The sequence below is a fragment of the Sciurus carolinensis genome, unplaced genomic scaffold (assembly GCF_902686445.1).
Source record: "Sciurus carolinensis unplaced genomic scaffold, mSciCar1.2, whole genome shotgun sequence".
In the NCBI taxonomy this organism is placed as follows: Eukaryota; Metazoa; Chordata; class Mammalia; order Rodentia; family Sciuridae; genus Sciurus; species Sciurus carolinensis.
Window position 1 is genome coordinate 30036 of NW_025920281.1, and position 27686 is coordinate 57721.

General features: G+C 35.9%; 2 protein-coding genes and 1 pseudogene across 2 annotated transcripts; 1 reads left to right on the forward strand and 2 right to left on the reverse strand.

Annotated features, from left to right (window-relative positions):
- The first annotated feature begins 294 nt into the window (after nt 1–294).
- LOC124975473 (olfactory receptor 4P4-like) lies at nt 295–1230 on the forward strand. Its single transcript, XM_047538176.1, has one exon. The coding sequence runs from the start codon at nt 295–297 to the stop codon at nt 1228–1230; it is 936 nt and encodes a 311-aa protein (XP_047394132.1).
- Nucleotides 1231–9427: 8197 nt separating this feature from the next.
- LOC124975457 (olfactory receptor 4P4-like) lies at nt 9428–11287 on the reverse strand (annotated as a pseudogene).
- Nucleotides 11288–14896: 3609 nt separating this feature from the next.
- LOC124975458 (olfactory receptor 4P4-like) lies at nt 14897–17791 on the reverse strand. The gene is made up of 2 exons (XM_047538165.1): nt 17616–17791; nt 14897–15879 (listed from the first exon to the last, which is right to left on the reverse strand). Exons 1-2 carry the CDS (start codon nt 17620–17622, stop codon nt 14897–14899), a joined length of 990 nt encoding a protein of 329 aa, XP_047394121.1. The 5' UTR covers nt 17623–17791.
- Nucleotides 17792–27686: the final 9895 nt, after the last annotated feature.

Consider the following 27686-nt stretch of genomic DNA (forward strand, 5'->3'; position numbering starts at 1 on the left):
AAGATTGAAATATTTTTAAATAACTACAAGTAAAAATGAGTAAAATGCACAATTAGTTTGACCACCAATTTTAAATTTACACAAAAAAGTTTGTAAAAATGAGACATAATAAATAAGAAACATCATATTTTCAGTAAATCAATACTACTTAATATGATGATTCTATGATATCAAGTTAATTAGTGCATTTTACACTATGGGGATCAGGATTTTCATTTATCACTTAAATTTCTGTTTTGTTTATTTTCACAGATATTAAATTTATTTGTGAAATACACATACCCAACTTAATACATGGAAGTCCAGAGAAACATCTCAGAATTCATTCTTCTGGGGCTTTCTGATGACAAGAATGTGCAAATATTTTGCTTTTTACTGTTCTTACTCTGTTTTGTTGCCCTACTGGTAGGAAACTCTCTGATTCTCATTTCCATTCTATGTAGCCCTCTTTTCCACCAACCCATGTACTATTTCCTTAGCCAGTTATCATTTCTGGATATCTGCTATACTTCCAGTGTTACACCCAAATTGATTAGTGACCTGCTGCAGGGAACCAAAACCATTACCTATGATTATTGTATGTTCCAGGTCTTTACCATGCACTTCTTTGGCAGCATTGAGATCTTCATTATTACAACCATGGCCTTTGATCGCTACGTTGCCATCTGCAGACCTCTCCACTACATGATGATCATGAACAGGACAAAATGCAACTTCCTAATTTTAGCTGCCTGGGTTGGTGGGGCTGCCCATTCTTTTCCTCAATTATCTATGACAATGCACTTGCCTTTCTGTGGTCCAAATGAAATTGATCACTACTTTTGTGATATTTTTCCTTTGCTAAAAATTGCCTGTACTGATACCTACATGACCGGTGTCCTTGTACTTGTCAGTTCAGGAGCGATCTTACTGGTTATATTTGTTATACTATTTCTCTCTTATGCCATTATTTTACTCACTTTAAGGAATCACTCAGTAGAAGGAAGACACAAAGCCCTCTCTACCTGTGCATCTCATATCTCCGTGGTAGTCTTGTTTTTTGGGCCTGCAATCTTTTCCTACCTTAGGCCCCCTACTGCTTTCCCTGAGGATAAAGTGCTTGCTTTATTTTACACAATCATTGCTCCCATGTTCAATCCCTTGATATACACTTTGAGAAATACTGAGATGAAAAATGCAATGAGAAAAGTTTGGTCTCATATTCTGTTCTCAAAGGAAACATATAGTTAATTTAAAGATTATCAGCTGTTTTTTTAATAGAAAAAAGACCAGATGTCAATTAAGTAGCTAGAAACTCATAGCTCTTAAACAGAGTGAATGACAACAATAGGACATAGGCATTTAAAGTAAAGAGTAATGCAATTTTAATTGAACCTAAAACAATATTGAAATCTTGATTTTTGTGAACTTTTGAGATTACACAGGTATACTTGTGTACATAAGAAAACATTTCAGCCAAAGCAGGTAAGGTGATGCTTGAGCAGTAAGTTATATTATAAATAAGATTTAGGGCTGGGGATATAGCTCAGTTGGTAGAGTGCTTGCCCCACAAGCACAAGGCCCTGGGTTCATTCCCCAGCACTGCAAAAAAAAAAAAAAAAAAAGAAAAGTAAATATGATTTAAATGGTATTTTTTTTTAAATATAAACATTGGTTTTGGAAAGTAAAATGATGCATATTTTGTAGTGATAGGAATATTGAAACATTATTAAAATGCTAATTTTAAGTTTAGGGTATTCACATAAACATTATGTAGTGGTATTTAGAAATCAGCTTGACAACAACAAAATCAGCACAGTAGAAATTGTTATACCATAGATCCATGGTTTCAAATATCCTGAATTTCCAGTGAAAGAACAAGAATAACTAGTGAAAGGAAGGAGTCAATTGCAAATACTGAAAATATTGTTATATGAATTGTACCTATTGTCCCAAATGAGTAGCATTTCCCATAAAACCTAAGGAACTTTTTTTTATAAAATGTGTTTTTCTGCCTATTTATGCCTAATAAGGAAACAAATGGCTAGGCATTGGGTCTAATCCAAGAAACTTTCCTGCTACTATGTAAGAAAAAAAAATAACAGACAAAAATGCATTAGAAACACACAAATTAATTTTTAAAATATGCAAATTATCTTATAGTTAAATTATTTATAGTATACTTCTTTGTAGCTCTTCCAATCTGAAGGAATCAGATTTGTCATTCATTATTTCAGTGGACGAACCACCTTTAAAAAAAAAACAAACAATAAATACAGGCAAAGGATTATTACTTAATGTTAATATGCAGTGGGTCATCAAGACATAAAAAGACATGCAATAAACTTTATATGCATATTGTTAGTCAATGAAATCAGTTTCAAAGTGCTGTGCATATTTAAAGTATATATAGGAAATCTCTGTACCTTCCACTGAATTTGGTTCTGAAAAATAAATGCATTTGTTAAAACAAGTTGATCCACAGTAATAATAAGCAAATCTTCCTGTAAATATAAAAAGACTACTGAGTGATTTTTCTAGAGACACCAGAAGTAAATTTCATCAAACTTGTTTCTGCATCGAAAAGTGCTCCTTAGGAAAATAAGAAGATACTATTATGGAGAAGGACTGCATTATAGGATCATATGAAAAAGGAAAATAATTGAGATCCTGAAGACTTTTAGAATATGGAAACACTTTATAGGAATTTAAAACAATTCTGGAGGTATGGTAAAATCAGGATAAAAGCAGAGAAAAAAGAAGGGAGATAAAATGATATGGAGGTCTTCTAAAGAAATTTTACAAATTCCTAACACATTTGCTTCTAAATATGATGAAATTTTCTGCTCTTAAAATTATAAAAAAGTTTGGAAAAGCATACATTGAAATGAACTCCATTATTACCAATTAGGATTTCATAGTGTATGAAAGAGAAAATTGTTCCTTCATGTTTAGGAGAGTGAGTCACAAAAAGCAACAACAAAAAAAAATCCACATGCTTTTTTTCTTGCAAAATATATTAAAATATTTTTAAGAACAAATCATAGTATTTTCTCTATTTTACTATATATGTTATTCTCACAAATTGAGAACATTCACTTATGTCATTAATAGTTCAAAAGTGATGTCTGAATGGACAAAAATTTATGCTAAACCTCCATGTGCCTATCTGAGAAAGAAATCCTTTTAGCTCTTAGTTTCCATTAATGACTTTCAACTTATTCATTTTCTGCATTAAGTAATTACTAATATTATAATTATTCTATTCTCCCATGTCTTGTAAATCTCATAAACTGTCTTAGTTCTGTGTCTTTGTTCTCAACTCCCAATTGTCTTCCCTGGTCCAGGCACTTGTCTTTTTCCAGCAGAATTGCTGCCTTTGCATCTATACAGATCTCCTGATTTAGTCACTCCTACCTCAGAACTAGGGTGAAATCCAGGGAAGATGCAGAGGCAGTGATATTTTCCTTTAGAACCAGGCACTGTTGTGCTGATGTTTGACCTATCAGAATCTTTCATATCCATTAATGTTTTATTACTCCTGCAACCTTAAAATCTTGTGGAATATCAGGAAGAAAATTCTATTCATTCCAGAAAAAAATTATCTCTAGCAATAATTCATGCAATTTATTATCATTTACTTTTGAACATAAGGAACAATGTAATCTTATTAACAGCATATGACTAAACAGTATATTGAATACACACTCAAAGTTATAGAATTGACATAATCTAATTGCTAAGTATTTTAAAATTGTATCTGTTTATACTTTATGTATTTATTTATTTTCCATTCTTTTACATAGTGCCAGATATCTCTGTCAAATATATTTAAAATGTTGACCCATGTTTTGATCAGTAGTAAGACACAAAGCACTTAAGACATATTTATGTTTGCAAATGTGCAATCTTAGAAGTAATATTCATTATCCTGTGATATTTTCATAAGCTTAAGCATCTACCATCAGCAACTTGCTTTAAAGGAATCATTTGTCCAGCACATGGACACTTACATAATATGGGCAGATTATATAAACTTCAGAGTTGATGAGATCATCCAACTAGAAGAGAGAAGTATTGAATGGGCCCAGAGGAAACATGGAAGGTGAAAACTGGCTGTGAGTGACACAGTTTTACTAATACAGCAACAAATCTTCTGTAGTGGGACATAAATAAAATGTTTAAATTAAAGGTATTGTGTTCCACCTATCTTTTGTGTAATCGTGGGTCCATGAAATCATTACACCTATGTTCATTTACACATTTATTATGGAGTTCAAAATTTTTGAGGGATGAAAAGCAATACTACATGTGAAAAAAGAACATTTAGAACAAAATATTTGGAGATATACTTTGTTAACAACACATGGAAATCCAAGTTGTGGATCCAGGGCAGACTTTGATATTTAAGAATGGAGCCAGAAAAATGAGCAGAGCAAACTAAAGTTTGTCAATGTCCTGTTTCCTTCCAATGAAATATGGTAGAAAAGACACAGTCTTGCTCTCAGTAAAGAAATTTCTACCTCAGTTTAGAGTTACTTTCAGAGACAAGCACCAAGTTACAAAGAGACATTTGTACTTCCCTCTTCTCAACAATAGATATCCTCAAATACTGAAGGAACCAAACACCTGTGCTTCTTTCACTAGGTTACTATTAATAACAGAACTCCTGCACTTTGGTAGTGGACAGGTAATGTTGCAAAGTTTTTTAAAGATTTGAACATCAAAGTCAGAGGTTTAGATACAATTTCTTATTGACTAACCTGATTAACTTCTCTGGAAAACACATGTAAGTTCTGTGAAATCCCAATAATGAAAGCAACTACTATGGCAACATATATGATACCTAATCTAATCTAATCTAATCTAATCTAATCTAATCTAATCTAATTTATAGGTATGTATATGTGTATATACTAGGAACATTATACGGATTATGTCCAGAGTCACATAGTGTACTATCATAAATGGATCTTTTTGTTGGAAAGTTAACTTCCTGACAATTACAAAACACCAACAACATCACATGTCCTCTGGACCACTCTCAATGAGATCATATGCTAATCACAGTGGCTTTAGTGAATGAGTTAGTGGAAACAAAGAGGAAGAGTCTTAGAACCTGCACCACACACACATACATACTACACAGTATATATACAAACACACTACACAGAATACACACATCCATATATAAAATGTATATGTGCACATACATATACATAATATATGAAATATACATACAATATATGTCTTGAACTTTCTGTGAGTGAGGGTAATGATTATTTCTATCCAATTTTGGTGTTGTGAACCCAGAACAGTTTATGGCTCATTTTACAGTTATAACATCAGACTGTGATCTAAAAATAGTAAAACTTACTTTGCTTATGACTCAGTTTTTCTTCTACTTTCCTTCAAGTCTATATATAATAAAGTTAGTAAGGAAATAGGTGTATTAACACTGAAGTAATCGATTCTCCTCTAATACACACAAATTTATACTTCAAACTTAGTTGACTGTAGACAAGAAGACTTGATGAAATCAATTTATAGAATAGCTTATTTCCTACAAAATAGTGTTTTCTTAAAAGATCATGGAAATCTATTAGGTAAATTATGGACTTGATACAGTAATGAAGCTCCATATGCAGATGATAACCCAAGCCTCTAGGGGTTTCTTGACTTGTTCATCTCTTAAGTAGCCAAAACAGGACCCTGTGCTCTCTGTGATCGTTGGATTATTTGAAATAATGATACAGTCACTTACAGTCACTGCAAGAGTTGTTTGAATCATCAATCCAAGATCAAATCTCTTCTAAATTCTTGTTCTACCATGTTTTTCATGAGGTTTTTGTCCTTATGTTTGCAAAATGACTATTGCAGGGTTGAGGACCACAGGAAAGATGGAAGAAAAGAAAAGGAAACAAAAGTTAATAAGGAAGTAAAAATTCCCCAAAATTCTATGACAAACTATTTTTTAGGTTCCATTGACTTACAGGTGTGCCAGACAGCTACTAAGTCTAAGGAAGACTGGTGAATTGCCTGCACAAACAAACTCAGGATTCTGATAGTAGTAAAAAATTGGTTGAAAATTGAATGAACTGCTAAAAACATCTGTAGTAGTTTGCGTAATATGAACCCTAAAAAAGGGTTTGCTTGCTTAGAAAACTGCGTCATAAAATATTGGTTTGGGCATAAATATGAGTAATTTTCTGGTTATCATTATATTCTCAATGTTCTATAATAAATGTTACTTTTATTAAATAAAATGAATATAAATATAATGTCTTGTATGAGAATATGCTCTTATTTTAGGTAATATTACATGTTTGAAATTTTTGTCAGTGTATTTATTTAACTATTTATGCCTTCATGAATATTTATGACTATTTACAACATGCCAAACATTACTCTACAGGGTAAAACATCACTGATTCTCTGCCTTCATTGAGATTGTTGTTTTAATTGACAGAACTACATAAAGTAACTATATAACACATAATATATTAGATACTATAAATTCATGGTGAACAAGTGTTAATGTAAATGTGTTTGGAAATTTTAATATTGGTTGAACAGAATAGAATTGTATAGTTGACTTTGAGTAAAAAGCTCAGCAAATAAATTGACTAGCCAAGAAAATATACCTGGAAGATGAAACCTCCAGGGCAAGCCACAAAGAGGACATTTAGGAAATTGAGCAGACCAAGGATGGTGGTCAGAATGCTTGAGATAGAAATTAGCAGGACCAGACAGTGGAGAGGCAAGGGGCATCCAAACAATGTGCAGCATTCTGGGGCTTAGACCTTGATGGGACTGAACTTGTTCAGTTTAAAACAAAAGGCAAAGAGACAAGCTCAGAAGGGAGCATGAACAGGAGGTATTACAATAGTCAGTGAGCAGTGATGGATGTGTGAGTTGGAAGAAGTGATCTGAGTGAAGCTACAAGAATTCTGGAGTCCTCTAACATTGGGAGTACTTCAAACCATGAGAGTGTATGCAGTTCCCAAAATTTAAAGGACACGGCACTCTGCAACATTCCATTATAGAGAATGTGATGAGATAATCAAGAGGCCAGAAAGGGAATTGAGAGAGAAAATTCAGAAGAATTAGGAGAGTATGGTGCAATCCCCATAATCAAGTGAAATGCCTTTGTGAAATAGGAGGGATCATTTTCATGAAAACCTTGATATATCAAGATGACAGTCAGTGATAGTCTTCATAAAGAGCAGCTTCAGTCACTGAGGAGAGGTAAAAGTGGAGGGGAAGATTTCCCCTTAAAATAAACCTGAGATGACAGAAATTAGAAACCATGAGAATGGAAGAGGAGAAATCAGAAGTGAGGAAAGAGGGACAGCAAAGTAGAGACAAAAGATATTTTGTCTCAGAGAAGTTTATTTTGCAAAATAGTAAATTTTAAAAGGAAAACATAATTATGACACTTATACAAATAAAATATATGAAAGAGGGTATTCAAGTCAGAGTTTCAGGTAGACATCAATAAGATATCATAGTTAGTTTAGAAGGAACACAAAATACCACACATTTTTAGTCTGATAAGAAATGCCAACATGAATTGAGACTGGCTAAAAGACCCACACAACTGGTAAACACACACAGGGGAACAGTCACTTGCATTTCCCTGGAAATAGTCTGCACTGCTATGGACAGACTTGATTGACACTGCTGTTATATTCTATACATTATCTTCTTTGTCCACAGAATTATTGATTACTCTCCACAAGTTCAGAGGGATATGAATAACCTCAGTGGAAGATCTACTCAGGACATTTCCCAAACTGCGAAGACTCAGACCATTTGTCCTTCAGTTTTTAGGTAGCTATCACGATGCAGCAGAGAGAGGAAAACTGATGAACAGGTGTCCCCGTGAGGTGAAAAGGATGAACTTCAGTGTACAAACAGCTTAAAGATAGAAATTTCTGTTATTGATTGGGTTTCCCACTTTTGCTCCGTGTTTTTAAATAATACCTTTTAAAAACATTTATTCTAAGAATAAAAATAAGATAGAAATGTCTGTTTTAATTTTGAAATTTTATTTGTAATAATAAAGTTATGACTTCATAAAGAGAGGCAAAATGATTATTGTACATCAGAACGTGATCCTCCTCTTTTGAGCAGTGAAGCTGATCTTTGCCTTGTGTGCTGCTCGGACTTATTCAGAAGTCTCAGGATTGTATGTGTTTTCCTTTTTATATGCTTCAACCATCTTAGCAACTCTTAACAAATGCCATTTTATTTAGTGTTCCTTCTGTTTTTGCCTGAAAATAAATTCCTGGCAATTAATTAAATATAACTGAAATTTTGTAAGACCTTCTTTCCTCCACAATCCCAACCAACTTTGAGTAATCCCTTATATTAGATCAATTTGCTTCAGGTGACATTCAATTGTCACAAGCAAAACATTTTATTTTTACCATGACAAAAACAAAACCCAACAGTGCACCCATCTAGTTCAAGTGATATTTTCCAAGAGAAAACTTCTAATTTCACTTGTTGTAGAAACCTAGTGAAAACATATGAGTGTTCCTTAGTTTTTTTTTTCTTTTTGTTCATGCACATGCTCCTGGTTTTGCTGAGGAAAGCCATCATCTAACTGTAATTTTTCTGATCATAGCGGCGCATGAGGAAATGAAATTAATTATGTGTACTAAGCAAGTTCTATGTTATAGGCAGTACTTTAACACATCACATGCCAATCCTCCACAAGATGGAGGATTGTGTTATAATAAGATCATGTTGACCACTTTGTCCATGGTTAGTAATCAGATCTGCATCCAGAACATGAGTGCTCAAACAATACACCGGTACAAATACTTGGTACTAGAATAGGCCAGAAAGGTGCAATTGACTTAAATATGAGCAGAGTTAGGAGAGAAAGTGCCTTAGAACAAAACATGGAGTTTTCTTGATGTCTTTGGAAAAAACTTTGGTCTTGGCAAACATGAGAATCTCAAGAATGCTGCTGGTTATAAGAGTAAAAGATGAGTGTTTAGGGATATATTGTTGTGTCCCAGATCTTTGAGAATATTCTCTGAGTATGAGAGAGTGAAAGTATGAATGTGGGTTACTTTTAAATTACTTTTGGAGGCTGAAACTTGCTTCATTGAATACAGTCATCCATAATACTGGATGATAAGTATCATCAGTGTTCATTTGGGTTGCAACCTGCCTTGTCTACTCTGCTGCCAAATATCAACATTAATCACACAACCACCAGTTGAAACAGAAGAGAGGCAATATGTACAAAAAAACCTGTAAAAAAAAAGAACCCTGTAAAAAAAAAAGAAAAGTACAGCAGAGATGAGTCCTATATACATCCAGAGAACAATAAACTTTTTCTGAAATAGAGACCTACACTTAAGCTTGCTAGGTAGAAGACAGATAGCCAAACTTTATGCATTTTAAAGGTTTCAAGGTAGCAATAGCATCTTCAAGAAGCTGGGTGGTGAAATGCAGGGAAGTCTCTCAGTCTATTTCCTTTACTTCTCATGATACGGCCCCATACTTTTTTTATGGCATTCTTCATCTCCATGTTTCTTAGTGTGTAAATCAGAGGATTGAGCATGGGGGCAATGATAGTGTAAAAGAGGGCAAATACTTTGTCTTCTGGTAAAGTAGTTGCTGGTTGAATATAAATAAACAGTAAAGGAGCAAATAAAAAGGACAACCACAGTGATATGTGAACTGCAAGGTAGAGATGGCTTTGTGGCGATTCTCTGCAGAGTAAGACCTGACAGTAGATAGGATCACAGCATAAGATATCAGCACAACCACAAAAATCACCATGCCCATCAGTCCAGAATTGGCAATGACCAAGAAACCAATCTTGCTTGTGTCAGTGCAGGCCAGTTTGAGCAAAGAATACACATCACAGAAGTAGTGATCTATTTCATTGGGGCCACAGTAGGGTAAGAAGACAGCCAGGAGAAACTGACCAAAGGAATGCAGGAATCCCCCAGTGCAGTAGGCAGCAATCATGGCATTACACTTCTGCCTGCCCATGATGACTGTGTAGTGCAGGGGCTTGCAGATGGCCACATAGCGGTCATAGGCCATCCCCGTGAGGATGAAGATCTTGATGCCCCCAAAGAAGTGCATGGAAAAGAGCTGTGTCATGCATCCAGTATAGGAAATGGACTTCTTGGTCAATAGCGAGTCCATGGTGAGCTTGGGGGTAACATGTCTCAAGCATAAATAGGTCTTAAATGTTTTGTGTCTTATGTACTGAGCAACATGGATCAAGTTATTTTAAATATATTTGACAGAGATATTGGGCAGTTTGTAAAAAAATGGAAAATAAATAGATACATAAAGTGTAAACAGAGATATTATTCATCACATTCTCTATAATGGAATATTGCAGAACATGTGTCCTATAACTTTTTGTTACTGCATACACTCTCATGGTTTGAAGCGAGCCCCATTTAAGACACCCCAGAATTTTTGTAACTCAAGGACATGTGATGTGGCAGGTTTTTTGTGAATATCAGGAGTTTAACTTTTCAATTCATAAGATCTACTTATGATAGTCCAGTCTATGACTTTGTCCACAATGCCTGTAATTTTCCAAGTGTGTGTGTGTGTGTGTGTGTGTGTGTGTATCATCATAGATGTTGTTAGTTTGTTCTGCCCATTTTTCTGGCTCCATTTTCTAAATATCAAAGTCTGCCACTGGAACCACAACTTGGATTTCCAAGTGCTGTTAACAAGGTGTATCTCCAAATATTTTGTTCTAAATATTCTGTTTTCACATGTAGTATTTCTTTTCATCCCTCAAAAATTTTGAATTCCATAATAAATGTGTAAAAGAACATAGGTGTAATGATTTCATGGCCCCACAATTACACATAAAATAGGTGGAATATAATACCTTTAATTTAAACATTTTATTTATGTCCAAGTACAAAAGATTTGTTGCTGTATTAGTAAAACTGTGTCACTCACAGCCAGTTTTCACCTCCAGTGTTTCCTCTGGGCCCATTCAATACTTCTCTCTTCTTCCAGTCTGATGACCTTATCAACTGTGAAGATTATATAATTTGCCCATACTATGTAAGTGTTCATGAGCTGGAGAAGTTATTCATTTAAAGCAAATTACTGATGGTAACCCAACCCAAGCTTCTAGAGGTTTCTTGACTGGTTCATCTATTAAGTAGCTAAAATAGGACCCTATACTCTCTCTGATGGTTGGATTATTTGAAATAATGATACAGTCACTTACAATCACTGCAAGAGTTGTTTGAATCATCAATCCAAGATCAAGATCTCTTCTAAATTCTTGCTGTACCATGTTTTTCAAGAGGCTTTTGTCCTTATGATTGCAAAATGACTGTTGCAGGGTTGAAGACCACAGGAAAGAAGGAAGAAAAAGAAAAGGAAACAGAAGTTAATAAGGAAGTAAAAATTTCCTAAAATTCTATGACGAACTACTTTTTAGGTTCCATTGACTTAAGGTTGTGCCAGACAGCTACTAAATCTAGGAAGACTGGTGAATTGTCTGCACAAACAATCTTGGGGTTCTGATAGTAGTAAAAATTTAGTTGAAATTTGGATGAGCTGCTAACAACATCTATAGGAGTTTGCAAAATATGAACCCTAAAAAAGGGCTTGTTTGCTTAGAATACAGCATCATAAAATATTGGTTTGGGCATAAATATGAGTATATTCTAGTTATCATTATATTCTTAATGTTCTATAATAAATTTTACTTTTATTAAATAAAAGAATGAATATGAATATAATGTCTTGTATGAGAATAAGCTATTATTTTAGGTAATATTTCATGTTTGGAATTTTTGTCAGTGTATTTATTTAACTATTTATGCATTCATGAATATTCATTAACTACAACATGTCAAACATTACTTTATAGAGTAAAAAATATCACTGATTCTCTGCCTTCATTGAGCTTGTTATTTTAATTGACAAAACTAAATAAGGTAACTACATAACACATGATATATTAGATACCATAAGTTCATGGTGAACAAGTGTTAATGTGAATGTGTTTGGAAATTTTAATATTGGTTGAACAGAATAGAATTGTATAGTTGACTTTGAGTAAAAATCTCAGCAAATGAGTTGACTAGCCAAGGAAATATACCTGGAGATGAAACTTCCAGGGCAAGCCACAAAGAGGACATTTAGGAAATTGAGCAGATGAAGGTTGGTGGTCAGAATGCATGAGATAGAAATTAGCAGGACCAGACAGTAGAGAGGCAAGGGGTGTCCAAACGATGTGCAGCATTCTAGGGCTTAGACCTTGATTGGACTGAACTTGTTCAGTTCAAAACAAAAGGCAAAGAGACAAGTTCAGAAAGGAGCATGAACAGGAGGTATTACAATAGTCAGTGAGCAGTGATGGATGTGTGAGTTGGAAGAAGTGATCTGAGTGGAGCTACAAGAATTCTGGAGTCCTCTAACATGGGAAGTACTTCAAACCATGAGAGTGTATGGAGTTCCCAAAATTTAAAGCACACAGCACTCACAACATTCCATTATAGAGAATGTGATGCGATGATCAAGAGCCCAGAAATAGAATTGAGAGAGGAAATTCAGCCTGAAAATTAGGAGAGTATGGTGTGACCCCCATACCAAGTAAAATTCCTTCATGAAATAGGAGGAATCATTTTCATGAAAACCTTGATATATCAAGATGAAAGTCAGCGATAGTCTTCATAAAGAGCAGCTTCAGTCACTGAGAAGAGGTAACAGTGGAGGGAAAGATTTCCCCTTAAAAAAACCTGAGATGACAGAAATTAGAAACTGTGAGAACAGGAGAAATCAGAAGTGAGGAAAGAGGGACGGCAAAGTAGAGACAAAAGATATTTTGTCTCAGAGAAGTTTATTTTGCAAAATAGTAAAATTTAAAAAGAAAAAAAAATATGACACTTACACAAATAAAATATGTGAAAGAGGTTACTTAAATCAGAATTTCAGGTAGACATCAATGAGATATTATGGTTAGTTCAGCAGGAACACAAAGTACCACACATTTTTAGTCTGATAAGAAATGCCAACATGAATTGAGACTGGCTAAAAGACCCACACAACTGGTAAACACACACAGGGGAACAGTCACTTGCATTTCCCTGGAAATAGTCTGCATTGCTATGGACAGACTTGACTGAAACTGCTGTTATATTCTATACATTAACTTCTGTAACCATAGAATTATTGATTACTCTCCACAAGTTCAGATGGATATGAATAACCTCAGTGGAAGAGCTACTCAGGACATTTCCCAAACTGCAAAGACTCAGACCATTTGTCCTTCAGTTTTTAGGCAGCTATCACAATCCAGCAGAGAGAGGAAAACTGATGAACAGGTGTCCCTGTGAGGTGAAAAGGATGAACTTCAGTGTACAAACAGCTTAAAGATAGAAATTTTTGTTATTGATTGGACTTCCCACTTTTGCTCCATGTTTTTAAATAATACCTTTTAAAAACATTTATTCTAAGAACAAAAATAAGTTAGAAATGTATGTTTTAATTTTGAAATTTTATTTGTAATAATAAAGTTACAACTTCATAAAGAGAGGCAAAATGATTATTGTACATCAGAACGAGATTCTCCCCTTTTGAGCAGTGAAGCTGGTCTTTGCCTTGTGTGCTGCTCGGGCCTATTCAGGAGTCTCAGGATTGCATGTGTTTTCCTTTTTGTATGCTTCAGCCATCTTAGCAACTCTTAACAAATGCCATTTTATTTAGTGTTCCTTCTGTTTTTGCCTGAAAATAAATTTCTGGCAAATAATTAAATATTATGAAATTTTGTAAGACCTTCTTTCCTCCACAATCCCAACCAACTTTGAATAATCTCTTATATTAGATCAATTTGCTTCAGATGATGTTCAATTGTCCTAAGCAAAGCATTTTACTTTTAGCATGGCAAAAGCAAAACCCAATACTGCACCCATCTAGTTCAAGTGATATTTTCTGCATGCCACTTCAAGAGAAAACTTCTAATTTCACTTGTTGTAGAAACCTAGTGAAAACATATGAGTGTTCGTTAATTTATTTTTTTCATGCACATGCTCCTGTTTTTGCTGAGGAAGGCCATCATCTAACTGTAACTTTTCTGATCATAGCACAGCATGGAGAAATAAAATAAATTATGAGTACAAAGCAAGTTCTATGTTATAGGCAGTACTTTAACACTTCACATGCCAATCCTCCACAAGATGGTAGGTGTTGTGTCATTATTATACCTCTGTGTTATATAAGATCATGTTGACCACTTTGTCCATGGTTAGTAATCAGATCTGCATCCAGAACATGAGTGCTCAAACAATGCATTGGTACCAATACATGGTACTAGAATTGGCCAGAAAGGTACAATTGACCTAAATATGAACAGAGTTAGGAGAGGAAGTGCCTTAGAACAAAACATGGAGTTTTCTTGGTGTCTTTTGAAAAAACTTTGGTCTTGGCAAACATGAGAATCTCAAGAATGCTGCTGGTTATAAGAGTAAAAGATGGGGGTTTTGGGATATATTGTTGTGTCCCAGATCTTTGAGAATATTCTCTGAGTATGAGAGAGTGTAAGTATGAATGTGGGTTACTTTTAAATTACTTTTGGAGGTTGAAACTTGCTTCTTTGAATACAGTCATCCATAATACTGGATGATAAGTATCATCAGTGTTCATTTGGGTTGAAAACTGACTTGTCTACTCTGCTGCCAAATAGCAACGTTAATCACACAACCACCAGATTAAACAGAAGAGAGGCAATATGTACAAAAACCCTGTAAAAAAAAGAGTACGGCAGAGATGAGTCCTACATACATCCAGAGAACCATAAACATTTTCTGAAATAGCGACCTACACATAAGCTTGCTAGGTAGATGACAGATAGCCAAACTTTATGCATTTTAAAGGTTTCAAGGTAGCAATAACATTTTCAAGAAGTTGAGTGGTGAAATGCAGGGAAGTCTCTCAGTCTATTTCCTTTACTTCTCAGGATACTGCCCCATACTTTTTTTATGGCATTCTTCATCTCCATGTTTCTTAGTGTGTAAATCAGAGGATTAAGCATGGGGGCAATGATAGTGCAAAAGAGGGCAAATACTTTGTCTTCTGGTAAAGTAGTTGCTGGTCGAATATAGATAAACAGTAAAGGAGCAAAAAACAGGACAACCACAGTAATATGTGAACTGCAGGTAGTGAGGGCTTTGCGGCGATTCTCTGTAGAGTAAGACCTGACAGTAGATAAGATCACAGCATAAGATATCAGCAAGACCACAAAAATCACCATGCCCATCAGTCCAGAATTGGCGATGACCAAGAAACCAATCTTCCTTGTGTCAGTGCAGGCCAATTTCAGCAAAGGATATACATCACAGAAGTAGTGATCTATTTCATTGGAGCCACAGTAGGGTAAGAAGACAGCCAAGAGAAACTGACCAAAGGAATGCAGAAATCCCCCAGCACAGGAGGCAGCAATCATGGCATCACACTTCTGCCTCCTCATGATGACTGTGTAGTGCAAGGGCTTGCAGATGGCCACATAGGCCATCCCCGTGAGGATGAAGACCTCGATGCCCCTAAAGAAGTGCATGGAAAAGAGCTGTGTCATGCATCCAGTATAGGAAATGGACTTCTTCATCAATAGTGAGTCCATGATGAGCTTGGGGGTAACAGTGGAGGTGTAGCAAAGATCTGAGAGTGATAGGTAGCTCAGGAAGAAATACATGGGCTGGTTAATGAGCTGACTACAGCTGATGGAGATCATGATTAGCAGGTTTCCACTCAAAATTGCAATGTAACAAAGTAAAAACAGTAAAAAGCAGAGAATGCCTATTTCCTTTTTCTGAGAAAGTCCTAAAAGAATAAATTCTGTGATGTTATTCTTATATTCCATGATCCAGAGCAGGTTGTGGTCACCTGTAATTAGATGAATTATGATTATTTGAATTCATTTAAATATGTTGATAGATCATATTGCCCTCTAGATAGAAGCAGAGTATGCTGGAAATGATTTAAAAGTTGAAGAAAATGGAAATTTCATTTTTATTTATGAAGAATTTCCTGCATTGTCTTTTCTCACTTTGTTGAAAATACTAATTATTACTAAATATCTTAGATAGCTGAGATGAAGACTAGCATTGCAGAATAATGGAGAACATATAACAGTAGTTTTATCCCCATGTATTATGAGACATAACTGGATATCAAATACCAATAGGATGATAGAACTGACACTTTTAGTGGGAAGAAATCAGATCAGAGATTTGCTCTCCTATTTGTTATTGAGGAAATATCTACAAAATGAAACATTGAGCTAAAATACTACAGAAATACAAATATTTGAAGTATAATATGTAGGTAATATTTTAAGTGAGAAACTCCCTTCTGTATATTCTATTTAAAAATATACATAGAAAACCAACAATTTGGGATATTTGGGATCATGAGGAATATGTACATGACTTCTCTTATGTTTGATTTACGAATTTGTTTAAACTTCTAGATCTACTTAATTTATAAGTAAAGAACTGTTTTTCACATTCAACTAAAACCATGATATCTTACCCCCTCACACAAAAAATAACTTATTTTAACTGGTGTACATAAGTGGTCCAGCTTTTCCTCATCAACCATCCTGAGAATGCTTACTCCTTTCAGCCCCTACATGACTAGTGTGGGAATCTTGGGCTGGTTCTCTCCTGCTCCTTCCATTATTTTTACCTCCTCCTTATCACTGTCACAAAGTAATGCAAGTTCAAGTGTGTTCATGTCTCTGTGACTATAAAAAGGCTTAGGGTAAAGAACTTGCTTACTATTTGTAGAATTTCAAATGGGATCAATGGACTAAGGAAGAACTATTGAAAATCAATATGCTGATCATTCACTTAATCATATCAGTCACTCTCTAAGGTCAGCTATATAAGACAAATGATCAGCACTAATGCAATTACATATTACTTTCAATACCATAACTCTTTTCCTTTTCAGTAAAGTTACCATTCAAATTTGTGTATATAAAGTGAAAAAAAATCAATCCCACCAGAGTATGAAAGTCAGTATTAATTGTGAGAAAATTACCTTTTGGCATTCCTTATCCAGAATAATCAGGAGAGGGGCTCTTAGAGTGTTCAAGTGAGACATTTCAATCAATTAGCTATTGCACTGTAAGCTTTTAAAATTAATAACAAAAATGTAAAATAATTTAGTCAAGCTCTAACTTCTCCCCAAAGTTACATTCTTCTGATTTAGTAAAAATGACTGCAAGTTTCATTTCAGTGTAGTCTTTTTCTTATGTGTAATTTACTTCATGAGTTTGACCAATTCAGTATTTTCTCAGGTCTTTGGCCAATATTCTGCCTGACCTAATGGTTGTAGTTCTCCGATATTCTTTATCAAGTAACAGACAAAAGTGTGCTGTCAAACATAGAGCAAATGTCATTAGGTTAATGTCTTTCCAGGCCCAAAAACTGGAAAACAGATAAGCAAAAAATTATCCCCACAACTAACTAAGGACTTTGATAATGCAGATTATTGTTTTTGATATTTCAGACAAAATGCAAAACTATTTACAGGTGGTAATCACATATATGTATTCAACCCAGTTTATTAGAAAGCAGAGAATGTTAAAAGGAGCTATCATTTAATATACTTACCAATCATATACAAACACCATATGTTGCATGAGTCCAAAACTTTAATCTGTGCTCTGTAATTACTTGGAAGTATTACATTCTCAATTTTCAGTTATTCTATAGAAAACTAAGAAGGCATAACAATTATATTCTAGAATAATTTCACATTTTCAGGCTTTTAAAACACATAATGTCATGTTATTATGAGCTATCTTTAAAAAACCTGGATTATTTGAGTAACAACACCAATCTTAATCTCATCTGACTGTATTACTTCCTAACTCCCTGATTTAAAATATGATCTGTACCTTTTGTGTTTCAATTAAATGATAAATAAATGTTAAGTGTTAAAGTAGATCTTTTATAAAGAAAATGTGGCATACTTACATAAAGGAGTTTTACTCAGTTACAAAGAAAAATGAAATTATGGCATTGCCAGTGAGTAGATGAAACGGAAGACCATCACGCTAAGTGAAATGAGTCAGACTCAGAAAGTCAAGGGTCGGCTGTTTTCTCTCATATGCAGAAGCGAGAGCAAAGTGAGGGGGAGGAAAAGCAGGGAAGCATCATGAAAATGGAAGAGACATCAGAGGAATGGAGAGCAGGGTTGAGGGGTGGGGGGAGGGACAGTAAAGAGGAGGAACATGGAATGAGGTGGACCAAACTGTGTTGTGTGCATTTGAGAACTCCACCTTTATGTGGTCCTATAAAGTAACAATTCACAAAAAGGATAAATAGTTGAAGGTAAGGCCAGGAGAGGAGGAGGAATGGGATGGGGGAAGGGGAGGCAGGAGGAAGGTACTGGGGACTAAAATGGAACAAATTATATTCCATGCATGAGTGATTTTGTCAAAATGAATGTCAGTATTATGTGTAACTCTAATGTGCTAATTAAAAAAAATAAATGCAATAGGAGTTTTTTTTTTTTTTTTAAGTAGGCCTTTAAGGATGTCCTTGGGCCTCACCTTGCCTGTTATTCTGACATGTATGAGGAGGGGTCCAGCAGCTGGCACCATGGTTGTTACCTTTACTCCCAATGCATCAGAATAAATTTACAGCTATGGCCCCATGTTGTTTCCCTATTTATCACTGATACTAAAGTCTTCTCATCCTAACCACAAGACAAAGAGACCTTTCTCCAGAATTAGCCAACTCCTGGGCTCTGCCTGCCTTTGGATCTTCCTACCACATGACCTGAAAATCCCCAAGCAATATTGCCTTTGTGCTGTCCAAGTTCTTGGAAATCAACATAGCAACAATGGTTTAAATCTTGGTGTCTTTCCTTGGATTTCCTTATGACTCTGCTATAGTGGGACTGCACATTTCATTTTGCCATTTCTAACCAGGACACATTTAATCTTACCAACTCTCCTAAAATTTCCAAATATTTCACTGACAACAGCACACCCCATGATATAACATATACCTGAGAATTCTGTGTTACTTGGTACTTAAGACTGACTTCTTTATATTGTTTACTTTTTGTTGCTTACCAGATGCTATAACTTAATTCTTTAAGGGAATCATAATTTGGTCAGTGTCAGCTTTATTGCCTTAACCTTTAACCATAAACATAAGAGAAAAAAAATAAAACAAGATTTCATGACTTTCATTTCTGTGTTGAATCTTGACTTAAAACAATTTCAGACAAACTCCATAAACTTTCTGAAACTCACATTTTTGTCTATTAAGTAACAAAAACAAAAATAGCTTATCAGTTTGCATAAACTCTAACTAATTAATCATTACCTATTTGGGGGCAGGTATTATGCTAAGTGAACAAAACCCAAAATTACTGAGGTTTCACTGAAATTTTCATGTAGTACAGTCCTTATCTGGTCTCCCAAAATAAGACTGTAAATACGTAATTGTCAGATATTGCAGAGTTATATTGTCATTTAAAATGGTCCTGATTTCTAACAGTATCCTCTGTGTTAGCAAAACGGTTACTCAAAACTGACACTGCAACCTTCTGCCTTTCCCAGTCTTTTGACTTAGGGTGGCAGCCACACTCTGAAATGTAGTCTCACATGTTGAAACCCAGGTGACTCTCCCTGAAGCCCTGACTGACTTGCTCTCTTGTTGGTGCCCAAATGTGCAGAACAGAGCTGAGGGCACCAGATTCTTCACTCCATCACCCATCCTGGAGGAATATTCATGTCATCTTCTCTATTTTCCTATTTTTGACAGCTCAGGTTTAGCTGAATTGCAACAGAAAAAGTGGTGTTCATATGTATATGCAAATAGGAAATGCCTACAGCAAATACAACACATTCAGAAGACTGATATATTCTTCATTTTCGTAACATTTTCTCCAGTCTTCACCAAAATGTAAATCATGACTTTCTTCTTGTTATGTTCCCTTGACTCCCTTGAAGTCATGAAAAAATATCATTGCTCTGTTTGAATTCTTAAGTAATATTGAAGGATAAATGATCATATATTGATTGTATAAAAATGTAGTTACAGTAAATGCTTTATATCACCAAATAGATGGAGCAAAGTATCCATAATTTTTTGTATATTGTCTAAAAGTCTTTCAGTAAATATCCATCACAATTAATCATTAGTTATTATTTTAATAATAAATTATAAAACTTTAATTCTTACTGCCCTACAGAAAATGACTGTGTGGGTTACTTAAATAAAACTTAACCTTTACCTGTTTCACTAGGTACTTGATTTAATGATCCACAGTTAAAACAAACTCAGACACAAGCAATAAATTCAATGAACATATGTTACTCAACCCCACTATTCAAATAATTCTGAGGAATCCTAAAGGTAGAACTTACCTGAATTCTAAGGCAAAGTGGTTCCATTTGTTTCTAAAGCAACTTCAAGAGCCTTATGGTAACTTTCAACAAGGGAAGAAGTTGATATCTTCATCATTCACCTGAGCAGCTATTCTTTGCCCCTCTTCAAATAGCACCTTTATAGTACCTTTGTCATAGACTCTGGGGAAAATGAAAAGAACAGTGTGTGGCTCCTGTTTGAGTTCCAAACAACTTTACCTTGGAGACATTCAACCTGTAAAAATTTATTGCAGTCTCTATGATCTGAAAATCCACACTGGGATCATTTTACCAAGGTGAGGGTGACTATTTCTAAAAAAAGACTTTGTTCAAAGTCTAAAACTACTTCTATCAATCAATCACCCAACTCCTTATAGGAAACTAAGATAAGATCAGCTTTCCTTCACTGTGGATGTAGTTTAGGGGTAAAACTGATGACCTGGAAAGAAAAGACCTAATGCCCACCCCTTTGCAAAGGAGAAAAATAGAATAGGCGACAATGAGTTTCTAAAATCCAGAGAAAAAAATGATAGAACTGTCTCAACTGTAATTCGTGAAGGATGTTAACTACTTGGCATGGATCTCTTATTATCTAACAAAATTGTTATCACCGTACACAAATGGGGTGCATAATTTTGTCTCCATGGTTGTACATGAAATAGACTCACACCATTCGTGCAATCATACATGTACATAGGCAATGATGGCTGTCTTATTCCCCCATCTTTCATACCCCCACTCCATCTCATTTCCATCTACACAATTCAAAGTTCCTTCATTCTTCTTTCACTCCCCACAACCCAACCCCCATTATATATCATTCTCCACCTATCAGGAAAAACATTTGGCCTTTGGTTTTTTGGGATTGACTTACTTCACTTAGCAGAATATTCTCCAATTCCATCCATTTATTTGCAGTCTGTAAAAAATTTAAAAATAAATCATTAAAAAAAAAAAGTTATCACCTTCTACTGCCTTCCTTTTCTCAATGTCCTTGGCTGCTCATTTTTCTGCCAACATTTCATATAAGGACTCCATCATAAACCTCGTACTTTTAATGAAAGATAGCCCTAAGGTTTTTTTTTTTTGTTTCCTTGTTTCTTTATATTTAAATGAAGTATACTTTTTTAACTGACAAATAAATTTGTACATATTTATGGTGTAATGTGATACGTTAGCACATGTAGACATTATGTAATGTTTATATTACAGTAAATATATCTGTCTTCTCAACCATGTGTATTTTTATGGTGAACATTCAAATAATTCTTCTAGCTTTTAGGAATATACTGTGATTATTAGAAAGTATAATCATCTGCTGTGCAACTGCAGGTCAGAACTTCTTCCTCTGAACTGATTAATTTCTCCCCTTCCTTCCCTCCATACTCAGGTAAAATGTCATTCTTCTCTTAATTTACACCACATCAACTTTTTAGACTTAACCTAGACTGAGATCGTGTGGTAATTTCCACTCTATGCTTGGCTTATTTCACTTAATGTATGATCTTTATTTCTGTCCAAGTTGTTGCAAATGCCAGACTTTCATTCTTTCTGTGGTTAAGTCATTTGTTTTATTTATTTTTTTTCCTCATGATATATTCCTCAGCAATGGAATCTAAAAGCATTTTCTTCTAATTCCATTGACTACCTGCCTAATATTTGTTGTTTCTGCACTTTCAGTTATATAGTATACATATTATTGGCATAAATTGCTCTAACAATATTAAACAATCATCACCACTAAGTATTTGAACAGATTTTTCTCACTCCAATGGAAACTCTGGAACTATTTAATAACTGCCCATTTATTAAACTGCTAGGAACCTGTGATTTGCTCCCTATTACTAAGAACTTTCTCATTTTTGATGTTTCATATAAAAGGAATCATACAATATTGTTTCTTTGTTTTATTAATAATAGTTGGCTTTGTAATTTCCTTTTTCCTTTTTCTAATTTATTGGTTCATTTTAGTTATACATGACAGTAGAATCCATTTTGACATAATTTTAAAAGCATGGAATATATCTTGTTGTAATTCAGTTCCAATACCTCTTCTTCCACTCCCCTCTCCCCATTCTTTCCTCCCTTCCATCAGCTGATCTTTCTGCCATTTATTCATAGTTATTTTTTACATTAACTTCTTTGTACATGATGGTGAGATTAATTGTGCTATATTCATATATGTACATACAGAAGTTATGTCAGATTTGTTCCATTGTCTTTCCTTTTCTCATCTTTTCTTCCTCTCTTTATTCTTCTTTGTTGAATCTACTAAATTTCTGCTTTTTTTACATTGCCCCATTGTGGGTTAGCTTCCCCATATCAGGGAGAACATCTGACCTTTGGTTTTTGGGGGGGATTGGCTTATTCATTTACATGATAATTTCTAGTTCCATCCATTTACCCACAAATGCCATAATTTCATTCTTCTTACAGTTGAGTAATTCATTGTCAAAGACCACAAAGATTTAGCCCTATATTTTTTCTAAGATTTTTCTTTTTTGCTTTTTTTTTTTATTATTGTAAACAAATGGGATACATGTTGTTTCTCTGTTTGTACATGGCGTAAAGGCATACCATTTGTGTAATCATACATTTACATAGGGTAATGTTGTTTGATTCATTCTGTTATTTTTCCCCTTCCCCCCGACTCTCCCACCCCTCTTTTCCCTCTATACAGTCCTTCCTTCCTCCATTCTTGCCCCCCTCCCTAACCCTAACTCTAACCCTAACACTAACCCCTCTCACCCCCCATTATGTGTCATCATCCACTTATTAGCGATATCATTCGTCCACTGGTTTTTTGAGATTGGCTTATCTCACTTAGCATGATATTCTCCAGTTTCATCCATTTGCCTGCAAATGCCGTAATTTTATCATTCTTTATGGCTGAGTAATATTCCATTGTATATATATATACCACATTTTCTTTATCCATTCATCAATTGAAGGACATCTAGGTTGGTTCCACAATCTGGCTATTGTGAACTGAGCAGCTATGAACATTGATGTGGTTATATCTCTGTAATATGCTGATTTTAAGTCCTTTGGGGTACAGGCCAAGGAGTGGGATAGCTGGGTCAACTGGTGGTTCCATTCCAAGTTTTCTAAGGAGTCTCTACACTGCTTTCCAGAGTGGCTGCACTAATTTGCAGCCCCACCAGCAATGTAAGAGTGTACCTTTCTCCCCACATCCTCGCCAACACCTGTTGTTGCTTGTATTCTTGATAATCGCCATTCTAATTGGGGTGAGATAGAATCTTAGGGTGGTTTTGATTTGCATTTCTTTATTACTAGAGATATTGAACATTTTTCCATATGTTTGTTGATTGCCTGTACATCACTTCTGTGAAGTGTCTATTCATTTCCTTAGCCCATTTGTCAATTGGATTATTTGCATTCTTGGTGTAGAGTTTTTTGAGTTCTTTATAGATTCTGGAGATTAGCGCTCTATCTGAAGTATGATTGGCAAAGATTTTCTCCCACTCTGTAGGCTCTTTCTTCGCATTGCTGATAGTTTCCTTTGCTGAGAGAAAGCTTTTTAGTTTGAATCTATTCCACTTATTAATTCTTGCTTTTATTTCTTGTGCTATGGGAGTCCTGTTGAGAAAGTCTGGTCCTAAGCCGACATGTTGAAGCTCTGGACCTACTTTTTCTTCTATAAGATGCAAGGTCTCTGGTCTGATTCCGAGGTCCTTAATCCATTTTGAGTTTAGTTTCGTGCATGGTGAGAGTATGGGTTTAGTTTCATTGTGTTTCATATGGATTTCCAGTTCTCCCAGCACCATTTATTGAAGAGGCTATCTTTTCTCCATTGCATATTTTTGGCCCCTTTGTCTAGTATGAGAAAATTGTATTTATTTGGGTTTGTGTCTGTGTCCTCTATTCTGTACCATTGATCCACCTTTCTATTTTGGTACCAATACCATGCTGTTTTTGTTACTATTGCTTTGTAGTAGAGTTGAAAATCTGGTATTGCGATACCCCCTGCTTCACTCTTTATGCCATGGATTGCTTTAGCTATTCTGGGTTTTTTATTCTTCCAGATGAATTTCATAATTTCTTGCTCTATTTCTGTAAGGTACATCATTGGGATTTTAATTGGAATTGCATTGAATCTGTATACCACTTTTGGTAGTATGGCCATTTTGACAATATTAATTCTTCCTATCCAAGAACATGGGAGATCTTTCCATCTTCTGAGGTTTTCTTTAATTTCTTTCTTTAGTGTCTGTAGTTCTCATTGTAGAGGTCTTTTACCTCTTTTGTGAGATTGATTCCCAAGTATTTTATTTTTTTCAAAGCTATTGTGAATGGGGTAGTTTTCCTGATTTCTCTTTCTGAAGATTCATCACTTATGTATAAAAATGCCTTAGATTTATGTGCATTGATCTTATATCCTGCTACTTTACTGAATTCACTTATGAGATCTAAAAGTTTTCTGGTGGAATTTCCTGGTTCCTCTAAGTATACAATCATATCATCAGCAAATAGGGATAGTTTGAGTTCTTCTTTTCCTATTCGTATCCCTTTAATTTCTTTGGTCTGTCTAATTGCTCTGGCTAGAGTTTCAAGGACGATATTGAGTAGAAGTGGTGAAAGAGTGCATCCCTGCCTTGTTCCAGTTTTTAGGGGGAATGCTTTCAGTTTTTCACCATTTAGAATGATATTAGCCATGGGCTTAGCGTAGATGGCCTTTACAATGTTAAGGAATGTTCCACTATCCCTATTTTTTCTAGTGTTTTGAGCATGAAGGGTGCTGTATTTTATCAAATGCTTTTTCTGCATCTATCGAAATAATCATGTGATTCTTTACTTTAAGTCTATTGATATGGTGAATTACATTTATTGTTTTCCTGATGTTGAACCAACCTTGCATCCCTGGGATGAAACCCACTTGATCATGGTGCACTATCTTTTTAATATGTTTTTGTATGCAATTTGCTAAAATTTTGTTGAGAATTTTTGCATCAATGTTCATTAAGGATATTGGTCTGAAATTTTCTTTCCTTGATGTGTTCTGTCTGGTTTAGGTATCAGGGTAATATTGGCTTCATAGAATGAGTTTGGGAGGATTCCCTCCTCTTCTATTTTATGGAATACTTTGAAAAGTATTGGAATGAGCTCTTCTTTAAAGGTTTTGTAGAGCTTGGCTGAGAACCCATCTGGTCCTGGACTTTCATTTGTTGGTAGGTTATTGATGACTTCTTCTATTTCATTACTTGAAATTGGTCTATTTAAATTGTGTATGTTCTCCTCGTTCTTTTAGGCAATTCATATGTCTCTAGAAACCTGTTGATGTCTTCAAAATTTTCTCTTTTGTTGGAGTATAGATTTTCAAAATAGCTTCTAATTATGTTTTGTATTTCACTTGTGTCTTGTGATATTTCCTTGTTCATTCTGAATTTTAGTGATTTGGGTTTTCTCTCGTCTTCTCTTTGTTAGTGTGGCTAAACATTTATCAATTTTGTTTATTTTTTCGAAGAACCAACTATTAATTTTGTCAATTTTTTGTATTATTTCTTTTGTTTCAATTTCATTGATTTCAGCTCTGAGTTTGACTATTTCCTGTCTTCTAGTACTTTTGGTGTTGGTCTGTTCTTCTTTTTCTAGGGCTTTGAGCTTTAGTGCTAGGTCGTTTATTTGTTGAGTTTTACTTCTTTTATTAAATGCGCTCCATGAAATAAATCTTCCTCTAAGTACTGCTTTCATAGTGTCCCAGAGATTTTGATATGATGTTTCTTTGTTCTTGTTTACCTCTAAGAATTTTTTAATTTCCTTCCTAATATCTTCTGTTATCCATTCACATTTAATAGCATATTGTTTAATCTCCAGGTGTTGGAGTAATTTCTGTTTTTCACTCCATTTATTTCTAACTTCAATCCATTATGATCTGATAGAATACAAGGTAGTGTCTCTATCTTCTTGTATTTGGTGACATTAGCTTTGTGGCATAATATATGGTCTATTTTAGAGAAGGATCCATGTGCTGCTGAGAAGAAAGAGTATTCACTCTTCAGTAGACTGCAGTCTTGGAGGAAGTTGATAATGCGGAGCTCCACAAAGAAGCTGCCTCTCTAGGGGTGGTGACCCTCTGGTGGCGTATATTCCCTGCTAGTGGGCAGAGGTGCCTCCACTTGTTGACCAATGGTCATCCAACAGGGAACTAGGCTGCGGTCTGAGGCAAGTCCTGTTTGTGCCTGTGTCTCTGGTTTTACCGTCCCTGTGGGAAAACCTCACCCGGCAGGGAAGATTCACTCGGTGGGGACGTCTTGCATATCAGTTCCCCTCCTAGAGGTTCCCCTCAATCTACAACTATCACCTGGTCTGGGCTGTCCTCCTGTGCAACGTTCCCAGGGGCCCGGACCTCCCTCCTGGGCCTGGGAGCCTCACCCTTCGCAGGCGAGTCTCCTTAGGCTGCCTCTCCCAGAGACTCTGCCCGCAGTCCTGGAAACTTCACTCCGCCCCTAGGCGTGTCTCTGTGCGGCTCTTCCAGCAAGAAGCCACCTAGCTCCTGGGACCCAGCTCTGCACCTAATCGCCTGGCTATGCGGCCCCTCCTCTGAGCCGACACCTGGAGCCCCGTACAATAGCTCTGATACCCAGAGACCCGCCACACACCTCCTCCTCCGGACAGAGGCCGGGTTTCCGACGCAGTCACTAGGAGCCCAAGCAATTCACTTCGTGTCTCCTCCTCCCACCAACCGCCCGTAGCCCTAGGCAGTCACTCCAAGTCCAAGTGACCCGCCCTGTTCCTCCTCCCCCTCCTCGGGGTAGCCCCCCTTGTGTTCAGGAGCGGAGGCTCCGAGACCAAGTGACCCACCATGCTCCTCCTCCAGGCAGGCCACTGGTGTTCAGGAGCGGTCGCTATTAGTCCAACCAACTCACCACTAACCTCCTCCTCTGGCAACCACCTGTGGCTCTGATGCAGTCACTCCTAGACCAAGCGACCCGCCGCGCTCCTCCTCCCGGCAGGCCACTGGTGTTCAGGAGTGGTGGTTCTGATTTCAAACTGCTCGCCACGCAGCTCCTCCTCTGGCAACTGCCTGTGGCTCTGATGCAGTCACTCCTAGACCAAGCGACCCGTCGTGCTTCTCCTCTTACTCCGGGCAGCCCCCCGGTGTTCAGAAGTGGTCGTTCTGGGTCTAAACAGCTCGCCACGCAGCTCCTCCTCAGGCAGTCGCCCAGAGCCCCAGTGGTTGCTCCGAGTCCAAGCGCTGTGCTGAGCCACCTCCTCCCTAAGATTTTTTTAATAACTTTTTAGATATTTTAGGTTATCTACACCTTTTTAGTTCATT